Genomic DNA, 18623 nt, shown 5'->3' on the forward strand with positions numbered 1-18623 from the left:
GTCTGAGACGCCGAAGCCTCCCACCATTAGCTCTGACAAATTGAAAACCCTAGTCATTGGCGACTCCATTACCCACAGTATTAGTCCTGTGTGAATTTAAGTATGCTCTCTTTAATTCTCTCTTTCTTTCTTTCTCTATCTCAGAGGACCTGAGCCATAGGACCATGCCTGAGGACTACCTGGCATGATGACTCCTTGCTGTCCCCAATCCACCTGGCCGTGCTGCTGCTCCAGTTTCAACTGTTCTGCCTGCACCTTTGGAACCCTGACCTGTTCACCGGACGTGCTACATGTCCCAGACCTGCTGTTTTCAACTCTCTAGAGACAGCAGGAGCGGTAGAGATACTCTCAATGATCGGCTATGAAAAGCCTTCTGACATTTACTCCTGAGGTGCTGACCTGTTGCACCCTTGACAACTACTGTGATTATTATTATTTGACCATGTTGGTCAGTTATGAACATTTGAACCTCTTGGCCATTTTCTGTTATAATCTCCACCCGGCGCAGCCAGAAGAGGACTGGCCACCCCTCATAGCCTGGTTCCTCTCTAGGTTTCGGCCTTTTTAGGGAGTTTTTCCTAGCCACCGTGCTTCTACACCTGCATTGCGTGCTGTTTGGGGTTTTAGGCTGGGTTTCTGTACAACACTTTGTGGCATCAGCTGATGTAAGAAGGGCTTTATAAATACATTTGATTTGATCTTACATGCAGGACTTCCAAGTTATAAAATAGTGAACTACTCCTTTAATGGAGTGGTAGGCTCTATGAAAGGGATGTTTCACAAAAAAAAAAACTTTATTGTAGTATTTTGTTCATTAGTACACTGCAATCACGTTTTCAAGAACTTTCAGTATAAATTAAAAAGTGTGATGATGATAATAATGATATGAAAATGACAAATGATAATTGCATGTAATTTGCATCATCACACCAATTGTTGTGTACTGCAGTGTACCCTAATCCTGGTCCTGGGGATCCATAGAGGTGTGCTTTTTTTGTTTTTGCCCCTAACACTCACACACTGGATTCAACTAAGCAACCCAAGCCTTTGAATTGAATAAGGTATGAGAGTGCTAGGGCAAAAACACACATGTACTCCCCTTTGGACCAGGATTGGGGAACACTGCTGTACTGATTGTCCTCCATCTTCAGAACTTCACTGTTGACATGCACATTTTTGGGATTGTTTACAGGGCGATGAAACCAAGGTGGACATTTGTAATTTGATTGAACTATCCCTTAAATTAGTTCCTTTGGAGTTACATTTAGTTAGAGGTTAATTTGCTCTCAGCATGTGTTATAAATTAACATTCATTTATTTTATAAAGAAAACGGCTTTTGTCATCTCTTAAATGTTGTTTACCTTTGTACTTTAGTTTACACCACTGAGAAGGCGGCGGCAGCAGTAGTAGCATCTACCGCCTTCTTGTGGCATGGGATAGGGCCATCCCAAGGATCCCGGAATGTTGCACTGTGGTAGTGGGGAACAGGAAGTTCCCGGCACGCGGGCTCCATTCTTCAGAATAAAGAAAGCCCCAGAACGATGCAGTCAAGAAGATAACAATTTACTAGTACAGGTATGTAATAGCGCGTTTAAACTTTACAATGTCGAAAGAACATGTCATTCCATGCTAGGTAACACATCCATTAAGGTATTATCACGGTTGGTAAAGGTTTGATGTGTAATTTTTGTCAAACCGAGTGAAGAATGTGGTTAACTATTTTTCCTTGAGTAAGGAGACAACGCTGAACGATTTATTATGTCTATGCTGTCTTATCCTGTGTGTGTGTCTTTACTATAAAGGACCTCATTTGAAATGTGGAAGGGGCTCTCAGAGAATTCATGGTTAGACACTGAATTGCCTGAGAGTCACAGGGTTGTGATAGAGCTCATATAATTAAAGATGGGACTTTGATAACTAACTCTGACTTGTGTGTGTGGTTTGCTCCCATGATTTGGTAAGTAAACTATTTTTCAAGTCACATAGTTAGAGACTTTGGGTTTGTCTGAGCGGATGTACATATTTTTCTCAAGGTAATTTCATAAAGAATCCATTTCTTTGAGATTTCTTTGTAGCATGTTATTGGTTTTGTTTCAACTCGACGAGCTGGTAAAATGGCGGCGCCCCCCTCGGTCTGTTTCTGGAGTGTGAACTACCGGTAATACAATTGTTTTTTGATTGAAATAATACAATGAAGACGCAAACAGTAACCTTGCAATGTACTACATGTTTTTTTTTATAGTCATTTTATGTGAATTTAGGGAATCTACTATAAAGTGCTTTTACGTTGTCCTTTGTGTCTAATGTGAATGAGTTCATGTTTTCAAATCACATTTTATTTGACGCTTGTGACAAATAAAATGTGATTTGAAAACATGAACTCATTCACATTAGACACAAAGGACAACGTAAGAGCACTTTATACAACCATGTATAGACCTTAAAGTGAAATGCTTGCTTACTACAAGCCCTTAACCAACAGTGCAGTTTTAAGAAAATACCTTAAAGTAAGAGAAGGATAATTAAAGAGCAGCACTAAATAACAAGAGCGGGCAATGTACCTGTACAGAGTCAATGTGCCGGTGTCGAGATAATTATGTATTTGTAGGTAGAGTTATTAAAGTGGTTATGCATAGATACAAGTAGTAGCACCGGTGGGTGGGGGGGAATGCAAATAGTCTGGGAAGCCATTTGATTAGCTGTTCAGGAGTCTTATGGCTTGGGGGTAGAAGCTGTTTAGAAGCCCCTTGGACCAAGACTTGGCACTCTGGTACCGTTTGCCATCCGGTAGCAGAGAGAACAGTCTATGACTGGGGTGGCTGGAGTCTTGGACAATTTTAGGGCCTTCCTCCGACACCACCTGGTATAGAGGTCCTGGATGGCAGGAAACTTGGCCCTGGTGATGTACTGGGCCGTACATAGTAGTAGAGGTCGACCGATTAATCGGAATGGCCGATTAATTGGGGCTGATTTCAAGTTTTCATAACAATCGGAAATCTGTATTTTTGGGCGCCAATTTTAATATTTTTTATTTTTACACCTTTATTTAATCTTTATTTAACTAGGCGAGTCAGTTAAAAACACATTCTTATTTTCAATGACGGCCTAGGAACGGTGGGTTAACTGCCTCGTTCAGGGGCAGAAAGACAGATTTTCACCTTGGATCCCCCGAGCTGACAATCTTGCAACCTTACAGTTAATGAGTCCAACGCAATAACGACTTGCTTCTCTCTCGTTGCACTCCACAAGGAGCCTGATTGCCTGTTACGCAAATGCCTCTCTCTCGTTGCACTCCACAAGGAGACTGATTGCCTGTTACGCAAATGCAGTAAACCGAGAAGAGGCTGGTGTTACCGAAGTGAAATGGCTGGCTAGTTAGCGCGCGCTAATAGCGTTTCAAACTTCACTCTCTCTGAGCCTTGGGGTGGTTGTTTCCCTTGCTCTGCATGGGTAACGCTGCTCCGATGTGGTGGCTGTTGTCGTTGTGTTGCTGGTTCGAGCCCAGGGAGGAGCGAGGAGAGGGACGGAAGCTATACTGTTACACTGGCAATACTAAAGTGCCTATAAGAACATCCAATAGTCAAAGGTTAATGAAATACAAATGGTATAGAGGGAAATAGTCCTATAATAACTACAACCTAAAACTTCTTACCTGGGAATATTGAAGACTCATGTTAAAAGGAACCACCAGCTTTCATATGTTCTCATGTTCTGAGCAAGGAACTGAAACGTTAGCTTTCTTGCATAGCACATATTGCACTTTTACGTTCTTCTCCAACACTTTGTTTTTGCATTATTTAAACCAAATTGAACATGTTTCATTATCTACTTGAGGCAAAATTGATTTTATTGATGTATTATATTAAGTTAAAATAAGTGTTAATTCAGTATTGTTGTAATTATCATTATTACAAATACATTGATTAATCGGTATCGGCTTTTTTGGTCCTCCAATAATTGGTATCGGCGTTGAAAAATCATAATCGGTCGACCTCTACTCTGTAGTGCCTTGCAGTCAAAGGCCAATTAGTTGCCATACCAGGTAGTGATGCAACCCGTCAGGATGCTCTCGATGGTGCAGCTGATTAACTTTTTGAGGATCTGAGGACCCATGCCAAATGTTTTCAGTCTCCTGAGGGGAATAGGTTTTTGTTGTGTCCTCTTCACGACTGTCTTGGTGTGCTTGGACCATGTTAGTTGGTTGGTGATGTGGACTCCAAGAAACTTGAAGCTCTCAACCTGCTCCACTACAGCCCCGTCAATGAGCACACTCCCATTCTCAGTCTTCCTTTTCCTGTAGTCCACAATCATCTCCTTTTGTCTTGATCACGTTGCGGGAGAGGTTGTTGTCCTTGCACCACATAGTCAGGTCTCTGATCTCTTCCCTATAAGCTTTCTCATCATTGTCGGTGATTAGGCCCACCACTGTTGTGTCATCAGCAAACTTAATGGTGGTATTGGAGTTGTGCCTGGCCGTACAGTCATGAGTGAACAGGGAGTACAGGAGGGGACTGAGTACACACCCCTGAGGGGCTCCCGCGTTGAGGATCAGTATGGTGGATGTGTTGTTACCTACCCTTGCCACCTGGGGGTGGCCTGTCAGGAAGTCCAGGATCCATTTGCAGATGGAGGTGTTTAGTCCCAGGGTCCTTAGCTTAGTGATGCGCACTATGGTGTTGAACGCTGAGCTGTAGTCAATGAATAGCATTCTCACATAGGTGTTCCTTTTGTCCAGGTGAGAAAGGGCAGTGTGGAGTGGAATAGAGATTGCATCATCTGTTGGTGCAGTATACAAATTGGAGTGGGTCTAGGGTTTCTGGGATAATGCTGTTGTGAGCCATGACCAGCCTTTCGAAGCATTTCACTGCTACAGTTCGTGAGTGCTACGGGTCGGTAGTCATTTAGGCAGGTTGCCTTAGTGTTCTTGGGCACAGGGACCATGGTGGTCTGCTTGAAACATGTTGGTATTACAGACTTCAGACAGGGAGAGGTTGAAAATGTCAGTGAAGACACTTGCCAGTTGGTCAGCGCATGCTTGGAACGTCTGGCCCAGCGGCCTTGTGAATGTTGACCTGTTTTAAAGGTCTTACTCACATCAGCGGCGGAGAGCATGATCACACAGTCGTCTGGAACAGCTGATGCTCTCATGCATGTTTCAGTGTTCCTTGCCTCAACGCGAGCATAGAAGTTATTTAGCTCGTTATGGTAGGCTCGTGTTACTGGGCAGCTCTCGGCTGTGCTTCCCTTTGTAGTCTGTAATAGTTTGCAAACCCTGCCACATCCGACGAGCGTTGGAGCCGGTGTAGTACAATTCGATCTTTGTCCTGATGTTAGTCCTGTATTTGTTGCCAATGCTTAGCTACCTGATCTACTGAAATGAGATCCGTGCTTGATTTGGACAGGAGCTTACCAGAGTAGAGTACTTACATTTCTACTGCTTGAGATCATGTTCCTCTTATAGAATATTAGCTCAACAGTATTGTGTAGTTCCTGCCCCTAAATATAAACAGTACCGGCACCCAAAATGAGAACAGGCACCTATTTCAGTCCAAGTCAAGCACTGAATTAGATAATTGAACAAGAAATATAATATATTTTTAGGGAATGAGGTGCCTGAACTGTCAAGACTAACTTCTGTGTCTTTTTTTATTTATTACAACTTGCCAACTCAGATTAAGTCTGAGGCCGGTAACATCAACAGTGAGGACAAACCCACAGTCACTGGGTGCTGATTGTGAGAGTGGAGCCCAGTTTGCACTGCAGGATCCAGAGATGGCATCAGTGAAGCTGGAAGACTGCAGTCAAACACTGGAGCTGAATGTCAACATGAAAGATGAAGAAGAGGAGGAGAAGATTGGGAAATCTGTTAATCGTGGTAAGCACAGGTTCTATCTAAGTGTGTTGTTCGTTCCAACTTCCCACTGTGTATGAAAAGTTGGTGTAGAACTGTTTCAATGAGAAGGTAGATGTTATTTCATGCTACGGAGGCTTGTATGGTTTGACACCAGTATTGTCAGCATTTGTTTTATTCCCTGGGCTATCTGGAGTGCTGGGCTATCTGTATTTTATTTATTTTTTATTTCACCTTTATTTAACCAGGTAGGCCAGTTGAGAACAAGTTCTCATTTACAACTGCGACCTGGCCAAGATAAAGCAAAGCAGTGCGACACAAACAACAACAACACAGTTACACATGGGATAAACAAACGTACAGTCAATAACACAATAGAAAAGTCTATATACACTGTGTGCAAATGAGGTAAGGCAGTAAATAGGCCGTAGTGGGGAAGTAATTACAATTTAGCAATTAAACACTGGAGTGATAGATGTGCAGAAGATGAATGTGCAAGTAGAGATACTTGGGTGCAAAGGAGCAAAAAAATTAATAACAGTTTGTAGATGATGTACTTGGATGGTGAGCTGCTCTGACAGCTGATGCTTAAAGTTAGTGAGGGAGATATGTCTCCCAAAATGGATGGCACTGTGATAGACTGCATCCAATTTGTTGAGTAGAGTGTTGTAGGCTATTTTGTAAATGACATCACCGAAGTCAAGGATCAATAGGATAGTCAGTTTTACGAGGGTCTGTTTGGCAGCATGAGTGAAGGATGCTTTGTTGCGAAATAGGAAGCCGATTCTAGATTTAATTTTGGAATGGAGATGTTTAATGTGAGTCTGGAAGGAGAGTTTACAGTCTAGCCAGACACCTAGGTATTTGTAATTGTCCATATATTCTAAGTCAGAACCGTCCAGAGTAGTGATGCTGGATGGGCAGCCAGGTGCAGGCAGCGATCGGTTGAAGAGCATGCATTTAGTTTTACTTGCATTTAAGAGCAGTTGGAGGCCACGGAAGGAGAGTTGTATGGCATTGAAGCTCGTCTGGAGGTTAGTTAACACAGTGTCCAAAGATCGAGGTATACAGAATGGTGTTGTCTGCATAGAGGTGGATCAGAGAATCACCAGCAGCAAGAGCGACATCATTGATTAATACAGAGAAAAAAGTTGTCCCGAGAATTGAACCCTGTGGCACCCCCCCTCAGCGGGGCTGAAGTGCACCCATGACCAGCTCGGAAACCAGATTGCATAGTGGAGAAGGTACGGTGGGATTCGAAATGGTCGGTGATCTGTTTGTTAACTTGGCTTTCGAAGAACTTAGAAAGGCAGGGTAGGATAGATATAGGTCTGTAACAGTTTGGGTCTAGAGTGTCTCCCCCTTTGAAGAGGGGGATGACTGTGGCAGCTTTCCAATCTTTGGGGATCTCAGACGATATGAAAGAGGTTGAACCGGCTAGTAATAGAGGTTGCAACAATTGCGGTGGATAATTTTAGAAAGAAAGGGTCTAGATTGTCTAGCCCAGCTGAATTGTAGGGGTCCAGATTTTGCACCTCTTTCAGAACATCAGCTATCTGGATTTGCGTGAAGGAGAAATGGGGGAGGCTTGGGAAAGTTGCTGTGGGGGGTGCAGGGCTGTTGACTGGGGTAGGGGTTGCCAAGTGGTAGCAGATTTTTTAAAAGTTTTAAAAGTTCTATGAGTGAGGGAAAAGCAGCCAACAAGTGCTCAGCATATGTGGGAACTCCTTCAAGACTGTTTTATTCCCCTTTTGTATTGTACAGCCTACTGACATGAATACATACACTACCAGCCTACTGATATGAATACATACACTACCAGACTACTGATATGAATACACACACTACCGTTCAAAAGTTTGTGGTCACCTAGAAATGTCCTTGTTTTGAAAGAAAAGCACTTTTTTGTCCAATAAAATATAAAATTGATCATAAAAACAGTAGACATTGTTAATGTTGCAAATGACTATTGTGGCTGGAAACTGCTTTAAAAAATTATTTTTATTTTTATATTGAATATCTACATAGGTGTACAGAGGCCCATAATCATCACTCCTGTGTTCCAATGTAATGTTGTGTTAGCTAATCCAAGTGTATCATTTAAAAAAAGTGTTTTGTAATGATCAATTAGCCTTTTTAAAATGATAAACTTGGATTAGCTAACACAACGTGCCATTGGAACACAGGAGTGATGGTTGCTGATAATGGGCCTCTGTACGCCTATGTAGATATTCCATTAAAAAATCAGCCGTTTCCAGCCACGATAGTCATTTACAACATTAACAATGTCTACACTATTGATCAATTTGATATTTTATTTTACAAAAAAAATGTTTTTCTTTCAAAACGAGGACATTTTATAAGTGATAGAGTGCCAAGACTGTTGGAAAAGCATTCCTGGTGAAGCTGGTTGAGAGAGTGCCAAGACTGTTGGAAAAGCATTCCTGGTGAAGCTGGTTGAGAGAATGCCAAGACTGTGCCAAGCGGTCAAGGCAAGGGGTGAATACTTTGTTTGGGAGGGGGGTTACTACATGATTCCATATGTGTAATACCATGGTTTTGATGTTTCACTATTATGTAGAAATTTGTAAAAATGAAGAAAAACCCTTGAATGAGTAAGTGTGTCCACACTTTTGACTGGTACTGTATATATTACACCAACTGACTGGTTCTTCTGATGTTCACACAGGATACCATGTTGAGACATTCTCTACATCCAGAGAGCAACAGCAGGAAGATCACAGAGCTAAGAGGTCTCACCACTGCCCACATTGTGAGGAGATTTTCCCAGTTCTATCAAAGCTAAAAATACACCTAAAAATACACACAGGAGAGAATCTGTATTCCTGCACTGACTGTGGGAAGAGATTCACAACATCAGCTCAGCTAAAAGTTCATCAGAGAACACACACAGGAGAGAAGCCTTACTCCTGCTCTGACTGTGGAAAGAGTTTCTCTCACTCGAAATTTCTAAAACAACATGAACGTATACACACAGGAGAGAAGCCTTTCTCCTGCTCGGACTGTGGAAAGAGTTTCTCTCAACTGAGCCACCTAAAACAACATGAACGTATACACACAGGAGAGAAGCCTTTCTCCTGCTCGGACTGTGGAAAGAGTTTCTCTCAACTGAGCCACCTAAAACAACATGAACGTATACACACAGGAGAGAAGCCTTACTCCTGCTCAGACTGTGGAAAATGCTTCAGAACATCACCTGAGCTAAACGGTCACCAGAGAACACACACAGGAGAGAAGCCTTACTCTTGCTCTGACTGTGGAAAATGCTTCACGTATTTAAATGTTCTAAAAGTTCACCAGAGAACACACACTGGAGAAAAGCCTTACTCCTGCTCTGATTGTGGAAAGAATTTCTCTCAATCGAGCCACCTAAAACAACATGAACGAACACACACAGGAGAGAAGCCTTACTCTTGCTCTGACTGTGGAAAATGCTTCACGTATTTAAATGTTCTAAAAGTTCACCAGAGAACACACACAGGAGAGAAGCCTTACTCTTGCTCTGACTGTGGAAAATGCTTCACGTATTTAAATGTTCTAAAAGTCCACCAGAGAACACACACTGGAGAAAAGCCTTACTCTTGCTCTGACTGTGGAAAATGCTTCACGTATTTACATGATCTAAAAGTTCACCAGAGAACACACACTGGAGAAAAGCCTTACTCTTGCTCTGACTGTGGAAAATGCTTCACGTATTTAAATGTTCTAAAAGTTTACCAGAGAACACACACTGGAGAAAAGCCTTACTTCTGCTCTGACTGTAGCGCGAGTTTCTCTCAACGGAGCCACCTAAAACAACATGAACGTATACACACAGGAGAGAATCCTTAGTCCTGCTCTGACTGTAAGAAGAGTTTCTCTCAAATGGGCCAGTTAAAAAGACACCAAGGTATACATCATGGAGAGTAGCCTTACTCTTGCTCTGACTGTGGAAAATGATTTAAATCATCAGCTGAGCTAAACGGTCATCAGAGATCACACACAGGAGAGAAGCCTTTCTTCTGCTCTTACTGTGGCAACAGCTTCTCCCGATTTGGGCAATGTAAAGACACACCAACAGATACATAGTTGACCGAAGCCTTATCAAAGCACTGACTGTGAGAAGAGATTCTACAGATTGGGCCATTTAAAAAGACACCAATGTATACATGAAGGAGAGAAGCCTCATCAGTTCTCTCAGACCAGCTAAGATTAGTCACTCCTCTTAATTCTCATCTCATAAAATAAATGGCAACGTTGAATTGGATCAAATGAAGAAAGTGTAGAACACTATTGTAATCATATTGTTTCTCACTGCGAGAGAACAATGCAGAGGAAAGGGAGCATCATAGAATGTTAGTCTCTCTTTACTGATCAGTGTGCATCTTGTCAGTTTTTTGCTGTGTTTTTTTTTTTTGCTTCCGTCCATAGACAAATCCCAGCTCTACTGGTACCAGCAGTACTGCACCTGTCAACGACACAAGTTGTTCTGCTTCCATAAGCACATCCAATGCTAGCATCAGTAATTCTCCATTTGCTGTTAACCCAGCTAGCATGGACACTGGGCTGCATCAGAATCACAACTGTCAGAGCTACTGCCTCCTTATCCGGCAAAACACCAAACAACAGACAGGGATGTGCCTTTCCTCAGCCACAGTGTGTTTATATCTCACAACTCGATGAAACCTTCACTCTTGCACAGACATTTAGAAACAAAACATGCCAATTTGAAAAATAAGCCACAGGAGTTTTTTCAGCGAGAGTTGAGACTACTTTCGAGTAGTAAGACATGTATAAAAGCAACAGATACCATTAATAAGAAGGCGCTAGAATCGTCTTATATGGTGAGCTATCGAGTGGCTAGGACAGGCAAGCACCATACTATTGTGGAGGACTTAAGTCTTCCTGCTTCCGCAGATATGGCTGGGGGGAAAAATCCCAAAAAACTATACAGTTTTCACGACGCATCAGTGACATGGCAGATGTTTGGAACAATTACTGCTTCGCCTTACAAGCCAATAATTCTATGCGTTACAGCTAGATGAGTCAACAGACGTGGCGGGCCTAGTACAGCTCCTGGTATATGTCTGTTACAGCTGGATGAGTCAACAGACGTGGCGGGCCTAGTACAGCTCCTGGTATATGTCCGTTGTTTTTGGAGGGTCAATTAAGGAAGATCCTCTTCTACAAACTACTGGAAACCAGGACAACAGGATATATTTTTAAAGTACTGGCCAGCTTTGTGACATCAAATGGACTTTGGTAGTCAGGTTTGATGAAAACCTGCTCCGGAGTGCTCAGGGCCTCACACAATGACCCTAAGCACACAGCTAAGACGATGTTTGCGAAAATTTTGAAAAACCTGATTTTTGTTGTAATTTTGGAGTGTTGTGTGTAGATTGATGCATTTTATAATAATGCTGTAATGTAACAAAAGGTGGAAAAAGTCAAGCAGTTTGAATACTTTTTGAATACACTGTATCAGATAACGATGATCAGTTTTCTGCATTAGTTTCGGTGGATTTTTTTATTTTTATTACCAAAACACGTTTTGTTTCATGATAAACAGGCTATGAATTGACTAGTGTTTATTAAATTGCCCTTTTAATGCTAGATTCATTGTTTTAGAGATTGATGAATTTATTTTAATAACTGTTGAAGTTAGATATGTTTGTACATGAATTTGTTCCGGGCAACATCTTCTCTTGTGTATAGTTTTAAATAAAATTGCAAATAAATTCATTAAAAATCCTACAATGTGATTTTCTGGATTTTTTTTTCTCTCATTTTGTCTGTCCTAGTTGAAGTACCTATGATGAAAATTACAGGCCTCTCATCTTTTTAAGTGGGAGAACTTGCACAATTGGTGGCTGACTAAATACTTTTTTGCCCCACTGTATGTATATTATGTATTTGTTAGTGTTTCCTGTTTGACCCCAGGAAGAGTAGCCGCTGGGGATCCTAATAAAATACTAAATGTATCAGATATTGATGACGTGTTGATCAGTTTTCACCATTAGTATTTTAATGAATGTTTCATTCAATGTGTTTCTATGGGATATAGTAGTAAAGGCCAAATTCAATATATATTTTTTTATACCTAATGTCCTAAAATTCTAAATCAATTATCTAAATCCATGGTATGACCTTCTTAAAACAATTCCATATGTTAGCATTATATTGTAATGTAATGACCCAGTTAGTATTGGGAAATGGAACCAGAGAGGAAGCTTGTGTTACCTTTCTCACATCACTACAGTATTCATTTCAACAGAACTTTTCCACGCCCCTTTGTTAGAGCTCAATATATACCCAAGACTATATAGAGGGTCATCTACCAGAACCTTTCCTATTGGGTTAGTAAGCACCACAGAATTTTAGGAAGCCATTGTTCAAAATGTGTTCATATACACAGTAACAATGGGAGGGGGTGTGGCCTGCACAGAGAAGGACCACGAGGTTGATCTCAGACAGAGTTGACAGATTAACAGTGAGGACAAACCCAGCCTGCCTCTCCTTTCACACTGCCTTCCAAACAGATTCTAAACCTACAGTCACTGGGTCCTGATTGACAGTGGAGACTTGTTGCACTGCAGGATCTAGAGATGGCATCACTGGACAGGTCTCCATTGGGCCAAGTCTACAACAAAAACATTTAGCAAATCAATCATTGCAACGTGGATGGAAACGGCAGAAACAGGAGACATTTTGTAAAGATCCACAAATGCTTTATCCGTTCGAACAGCGACAGGAAAACATTGAAGAACCACAGTGCAATGCTGCGATGGTGTAAGAAAGGCACTGCTAAGATCAGAGATTCATCTTCTGAGTAAACACCACAAATATTGAGTACACACCTAGTCCCCTGAATACAAACCAAGTAATCTTACATACAGGACTTCAAGTTGTAAAATAGTGAACTACTCCTTTAATGGAGCGGTAGGCTCTATGAAAGGGAAGTTTTGACAACAACAAAAAACGTCCTCGTCGTGTTTTGTTCATTAGTCCACTGTTAATACAATGCCAAAAAGTTTGCATGTTAGCAGTCAAGTTTTCAATATAAAGCACTTTCAGTACAGAGAAAAAAGTGGGATGCTTATGTAAATTATATGCAAATTAGCTAAATAATAATTGCATATAATTTGCATTATCACACCTTTTGGTGTGTACTACATTGTTTTCCAATCCTGGTCCTGGGGATCCATAGAGGTGAGCTTGTTTGTTTTTGCCCCTAACACTCACACACTGGATTCAACTAAACAACTCAAGCCTTTGAACTGAATAAGGTATGTGAGTGCGAGGGCAAAAACACACATGTACTCCCCTTTGGGACCAGGATTGGGGAACACGGCTGTACTGAAAGTCCTCCATCTTCAGAACTTCACTGTTGACGTACACATTATTTGGATTGTATACAGGGTGAAGAAACCAAGGTGGACATTTGTAATTTGATTGAACTATCCCTTTAATTAGGGTTCCTTTGGAGTTATATTTAGTTAGAGATGGATTTGATCTAAGCATGTGCTATAAATATTCATTTATTTAATAAAGAAAACTGCTTTTGTCATCTCTTAAAAAGGCGAACCTAACGAGTGTGCTCTCCTACTCCCTTAAAAGACCTTTGCTTGAAAAACGAGAAAAAAAAGTGTCAGTAGCACTGTTTGTCCATTTTGACACGCCATAGAACCCTTTCTCCGTTTACAAATGAAAACTGTATTTTAAGGCTTGTATGAATGTCCTACTTCATATATTTGTGTCATCATCACAAATCAACTGCATTAAACTTTAAAAAAACAACAACACTTTAACCAGTAAAATGGCTTTCGCTATAGCCTTTATCAATGAACGAAAGCGTTCTGTGATCTTAGCGACTGTTCAAGCAAGAATCAAAACATTGTAAGCGTATATAAACTCAAAGATATTTTGTTTGGAAGTAATAAAAACGTACATCTAGACGACTGCTGCCAAGAGTCGCACACATCTGTGAGTGACGTCAGCGCGTTGAGTACTGAAAAAGGGTCTATCGCCACTTCCTCAAAATAGATAACTCAAATCTGTCATTAATGTTGAGTGCTGTTGACCAATCACAAATGAACGGGCTTAAACTTCGGCTACCGACTTGCCTCCAAGAAAAAATGTGTGTGCACAAACAGCCGAAAAAACCCTTACACAAAGCCCAAAACGAACACAAAAACTTCACAAAATGTCGTCATAATATATGCACAACCTCTTCCGGCTGTTTTTAAAGAGTTTATTTAATTGAATTATACACAAGACAGAAAACATGTATGTACAAACATATTTTTTAATTACATTCTTGTCATTTAGCAGATGTTCTTATCCAGAGCGACTTACAGGACAAATAAGGGTTAATTGCCTTGACAGATTTTTCACCTAGTCGGCTCGGGATTCAAACCAGCGACCTTTCCTTACTGGTCCAACACTCTTAACCGCTAGGCTACCTGCCGCCAGATCAATCAACTTCAACACAGTTATTCAAATACATTCATCATCAATGACTACAATAATGAATCAAGTATTAAAATACAATTTAATAAACAGTTGATTAATTCCCTGTTTATCATTAAACAAAAGCTTAGTAATAAAATAATACACCGAAAATAATCCTAATATTGAGTTCCCCCCCTTGTCCTCAGAACAGCCTCAATTCATCGGGCATAGACTCTACAAGGTGTTGAAGGTGTTCCACAGGGATGCTGGCCCATGTTGACTCCAATGCTTCCCACAATTGTGTCAAGTTGGCTGGGAGTAGATCTCTACTCCGAATAGCTCCTTCCATCTCCTCCCACAGATGCACAATTGGATTGAGATCTGGTGACTCGGCAGGCCACTGCAGTAAACTGAATTCACTGTCATGTTCTTGGAACGATTCCTGGACAAGCCTTGTAGCATAATCCTGCTGAAGAAATCTATTTGCAGATGGATACACTGCTGCCATGAAGGGAGGCACCTGATTGGCAGTAATTATTTAGATATCCTGTGGCATTCAAACATTGCTAAACTTTTATCAAGGGCCCCAATGTGTGCCCTGAAAACACACCCCAACCATCACACCACCAGCCTGCAATGCTGACACACGGAGTGGATGCATGCAGTGGTGTAAAGTTCTTAAGTAAAAAATATTTAAACTAATTTAGAAATTTTTGGGGGGTCTTTACTATTTTATATTGTTGACAACTTTTATTTCACTATATTCCTAAAGAAAATAATTGTATTTTTACTCCATACATTTTCCCTGACACCCAAAAGTACTCGTTACATTGTTTATGATTAGCAGGACAGGAAATGGTCCAATTCACACACTTATCAAGATAACATCCATGGTCCTCCCCACTGCCTCTGATCTGGCAGACTCACTAAACACAAATGCTTCGTTTGTAAATGATGTCAGTGTTGGAGTGTGCCCCTGGCTGTCTGTAATATTTTTTTTAAACAATACAATTGTGCCATCTGGTTTGCTTAATTGAAGGAATTTGAAATTATTCATACTTTTACTTTTGATACTTAAGTATATTTACAACCAAAAGCTTTTAGACTTTTACTCCAGTAGTATTTTACTAAAAGCGACTTTCACTTGAGTCATTTTCTATTGAGGTTTCATTACTTTCACTCAGTCTGACAGTTAGGTACTTTTTCCACCACTGGATGTATGTCCTCGTGGTTTCCTCCATACCCCAGTCCTCCCATCAGCATGAAACAGCAGGAACAGGGATTCATCAGGCCAGGCAATGTTTTTCCAATTTTCCAGTGTTTTCATTCCTTAGCCCACTGCAACGGCAGTTTTGTTTGTTTGTTGAAAGCTAATGGAGATCCATAACAAATACACAACAACTAAATCATTAAGGATCAGCTGGTCACTTTCAGCTGGGTTCAGCTGGTCATGGAAAGAGCAGGTGTCCTTAATGTTTTGTACACTCAGTGTGGGTTGTGTCTACTATCTCATTCCCACAGACAACTGTAGAGGGAAGCAGTCCCACCCTGTTAACCGTCAGACTCCACTGTGAGAAGCCTCACAAAGGATATTCAACCCTCAGGGCAAATCCAAGGTCATGTCAATATCTTTACAGTAGAAGCTAACAAAACACACCAAAACTGACAAGGTACACACTGATCAGTAAAGTAAAGAGAGGCTAACATTCTATAACGCTCTCTTTCCTCTGCACAGTTCTCTCACAGTGAGAAACAATAGGATTAGAACAGAGTGTTCTACACTTTCTTCATTTGATCCAATTCAACGTTGCAAATGATTTTATGAGATGAGAATTAAGTGGAGTGTCTAATCTTAGCTGGTCTGAGAGAGGTGATGAGGCTTCTCTCCTTTATGTACACATTGGTGTCTTTTTAAATGGCCCAATCTGTAGAATCTCTTCTCACAGTCAGTGCAGTGATAAGGCTTCTCTCCTGTGTGTATTCGTTCATGTCGTTTTAAGTTGCACAGTAGAGAGAAACTTGCTGCACAGTCAGAGCAGGTGTAAGGCTTCTCTCCTGTGTGTATACTTTCATGTCGTTTTAAGTGGCACAGTAGAGAGAAACTTGCCGCACAGTTAGAGCAGATGTAAGGCTTCTCTCCTGTGTGTGTTCTCTTATGAACTTTTAGCCTAGTTGATGTTGTGAAGCATTTTACACAATAAGAGCAGGAGTAAGGCTTCTCTCCTGTGTGTGTTCTCTTATGAACTTTTAGCTCAGATGATGTTATGAAGCATTTTACACAGTCAGAGCAGGAGTAAGGCTTCTCTCCTGTATGTATATGTTTATGTGTTTTTAAGTGGCCCAGTCGAGAGAAACTCTTTCCACAGTCAGAGCAGGAGTAAGGCTTCTCTCCTGTATGTATATGTTGGTGTCTTTTTAAGTGGCCCAGTAGAGAATAACTGTTTCCACAATCAGAGCAGGAATAAGGCTTCTCTCCTGTGTGTATACGTTCATGTCGTTTTAAGTTACACAGTAGAGAGAAACTCGCCGCACAGTCAGAGCAGGAGTAAAGCTTCTCTCCTGTGTGTATACGTTCATGACGTTTTAAGTTGCACAGTAGAGAGAAACTCGCCGCACAGTCAGAGCAGGAGTAAGGCTTCTCTCCTGTGTGTGTTCTCTGATGAACTTTTAGTCTAGCTGATGTTGTGAAGCATTTTACACAGTCAGAGCAAGAGAACAGCTTCTCTCCTGTATGCACTCTCTGATGAACTGTCACAGTCTTGGATGTTGTGAAATTCTTCCCACCGTCAGTATAGGAATATTGATTCTCTCCTCTGTGTATTTTTAGGTGTACTTTTAGCTTTGATAGAAATGGGAATATTTCCTCACAATGTGGGCAGGGGTGAGACCTCTTAGCTCTGTGATCTTTCTGCTGTTGCTCTCTGGATGTAGAGAATGTCTCAACATGGTCTCCTGTGTGAACAACATCAGAAGAACCAGTCAGTTGGTGTGATATACATGTCAATCAAAAGTATTTTATGAAGCCCTTTTTACATCAGCAGTTGTCACAAAGTGTTCCACAAAGAGCAAGCAATGCAAATGTAGCAGCAAAGTGGCCAGGAAAAACTCCACAGCAAGAAGGAACCATGGAAGAAATGTAGAGAGGAACCAGGCCCAAAGGGGTGGCCGGTCCTCTTCTGTCTGTACCGGGTGACATATGTATTCATATCAGTAGGCTGGTAACATATGTATTCACATCAGTAGGCTGGTACTGTATGTATTCATATCAGTAGGCTGGTAACATATGTATTCATATCAGTAGGCTGGTAACATATGTATTCATATCAGCAGGCTGGTAACATATGTATTCATATCAGTAGGCTGGTACTGTATGTATTCATATCAGTAGGCTGGTAACATATGTATTCATATCAGTAGGCTGGTAACATATGTATTCATATCAGTAGGCTGAACAATACAGGGGAATTAAACTATTCTAAAAGTGGGTAAAAGCCATATCATACTCCACTCACTATCCAAGGGTTAGTAACCAGGCTGTATCACATCCGACCGTGATTAGGAGTCCCATAGGGTGGCGATCAATTGGACCAGCATCGTCCGGGTTTGGCCCGGGAGGTAGGCCGTCAATGTAAATAATAATTTGTTCTTAACTGACTTGCCTAGATAAAAGGTCAAATATTTTTTTAAATACTAATTTTGTAGAACTTTAAAATACTGGCAGTGTGTCTACTTCACTTCTTTATTCTACCCTCTGATCACTCAGGATAGCCCAGTGAATTAAACACATGCTGGCAACGCTGGTATGCAAGTCTGAGTAGCATGAAATAATATCTACCTTCTCATTGAAACAGTTCATCATGAAACACTTCTACTACAACTTTTCATGCACAGTGGGAAGTTGAAAGGAACAACACATTTAGATAGAACCTGTTCTTACCATGAGAAACAGATTTACCAATCTCCTCCTCCTCTTCTTCATCTTTAATATTGACTTTCAACTCCACTGTTTGACTGCAGTCTTCCAGCTTCACTGATGCCATCTCTGGATCCTGCGGTACAAATTGGGCTCCACTGTCACAATCAGGACCCAGTGACTGTAGGTTTGGGCTCACTGTGGAAGGAGAGAAGCAGGCTGGGTTTGTCCTCATCTGCTCATCATCATCTACTCATCTATCACTCCAGTGTTCATCTGCTAAATTGTAATCACTTTGCTACTATGGCCTATTTATTGCCATACCTCCTCATGCCATTTGCACACACTGTATATAGACGTTGTTTTCTATTGTGTTATTGACTGTGTTGTTTCTGTTGCACTGCTAT

At 41.1% G+C, this 18623-nt stretch overlaps 1 protein-coding gene and 1 pseudogene across 1 annotated transcript; one reads left to right on the plus strand and one right to left on the minus strand.

The window, feature by feature from the left end:
- The first annotated feature begins 1462 nt into the window (after positions 1-1462).
- Positions 1463-10147, plus strand: LOC139373892 (zinc finger protein 135-like; annotated as a pseudogene).
- Positions 10148-15766: 5619 nt separating this feature from the next.
- On the minus strand, positions 15767-18343 carry LOC139373893 (zinc finger protein 135-like). Its single transcript, XM_071114989.1, has 2 exons — positions 18241-18343; positions 15767-17255 (listed from the first exon to the last, which is right to left on the minus strand). The coding sequence occupies exons 1-2, from the start codon at positions 18341-18343 to the stop codon at positions 16156-16158; spliced, it is 1203 nt and encodes a 400-aa protein (XP_070971090.1). The 3' UTR covers positions 15767-16155.
- Between the last annotated feature and the right edge of the window lie 280 nt (positions 18344-18623).

This window comes from Oncorhynchus clarkii, chromosome 18, assembly GCF_045791955.1.
Source record: "Oncorhynchus clarkii lewisi isolate Uvic-CL-2024 chromosome 18, UVic_Ocla_1.0, whole genome shotgun sequence".
Classification (NCBI taxonomy): Eukaryota; Metazoa; Chordata; class Actinopteri; order Salmoniformes; family Salmonidae; genus Oncorhynchus; species Oncorhynchus clarkii.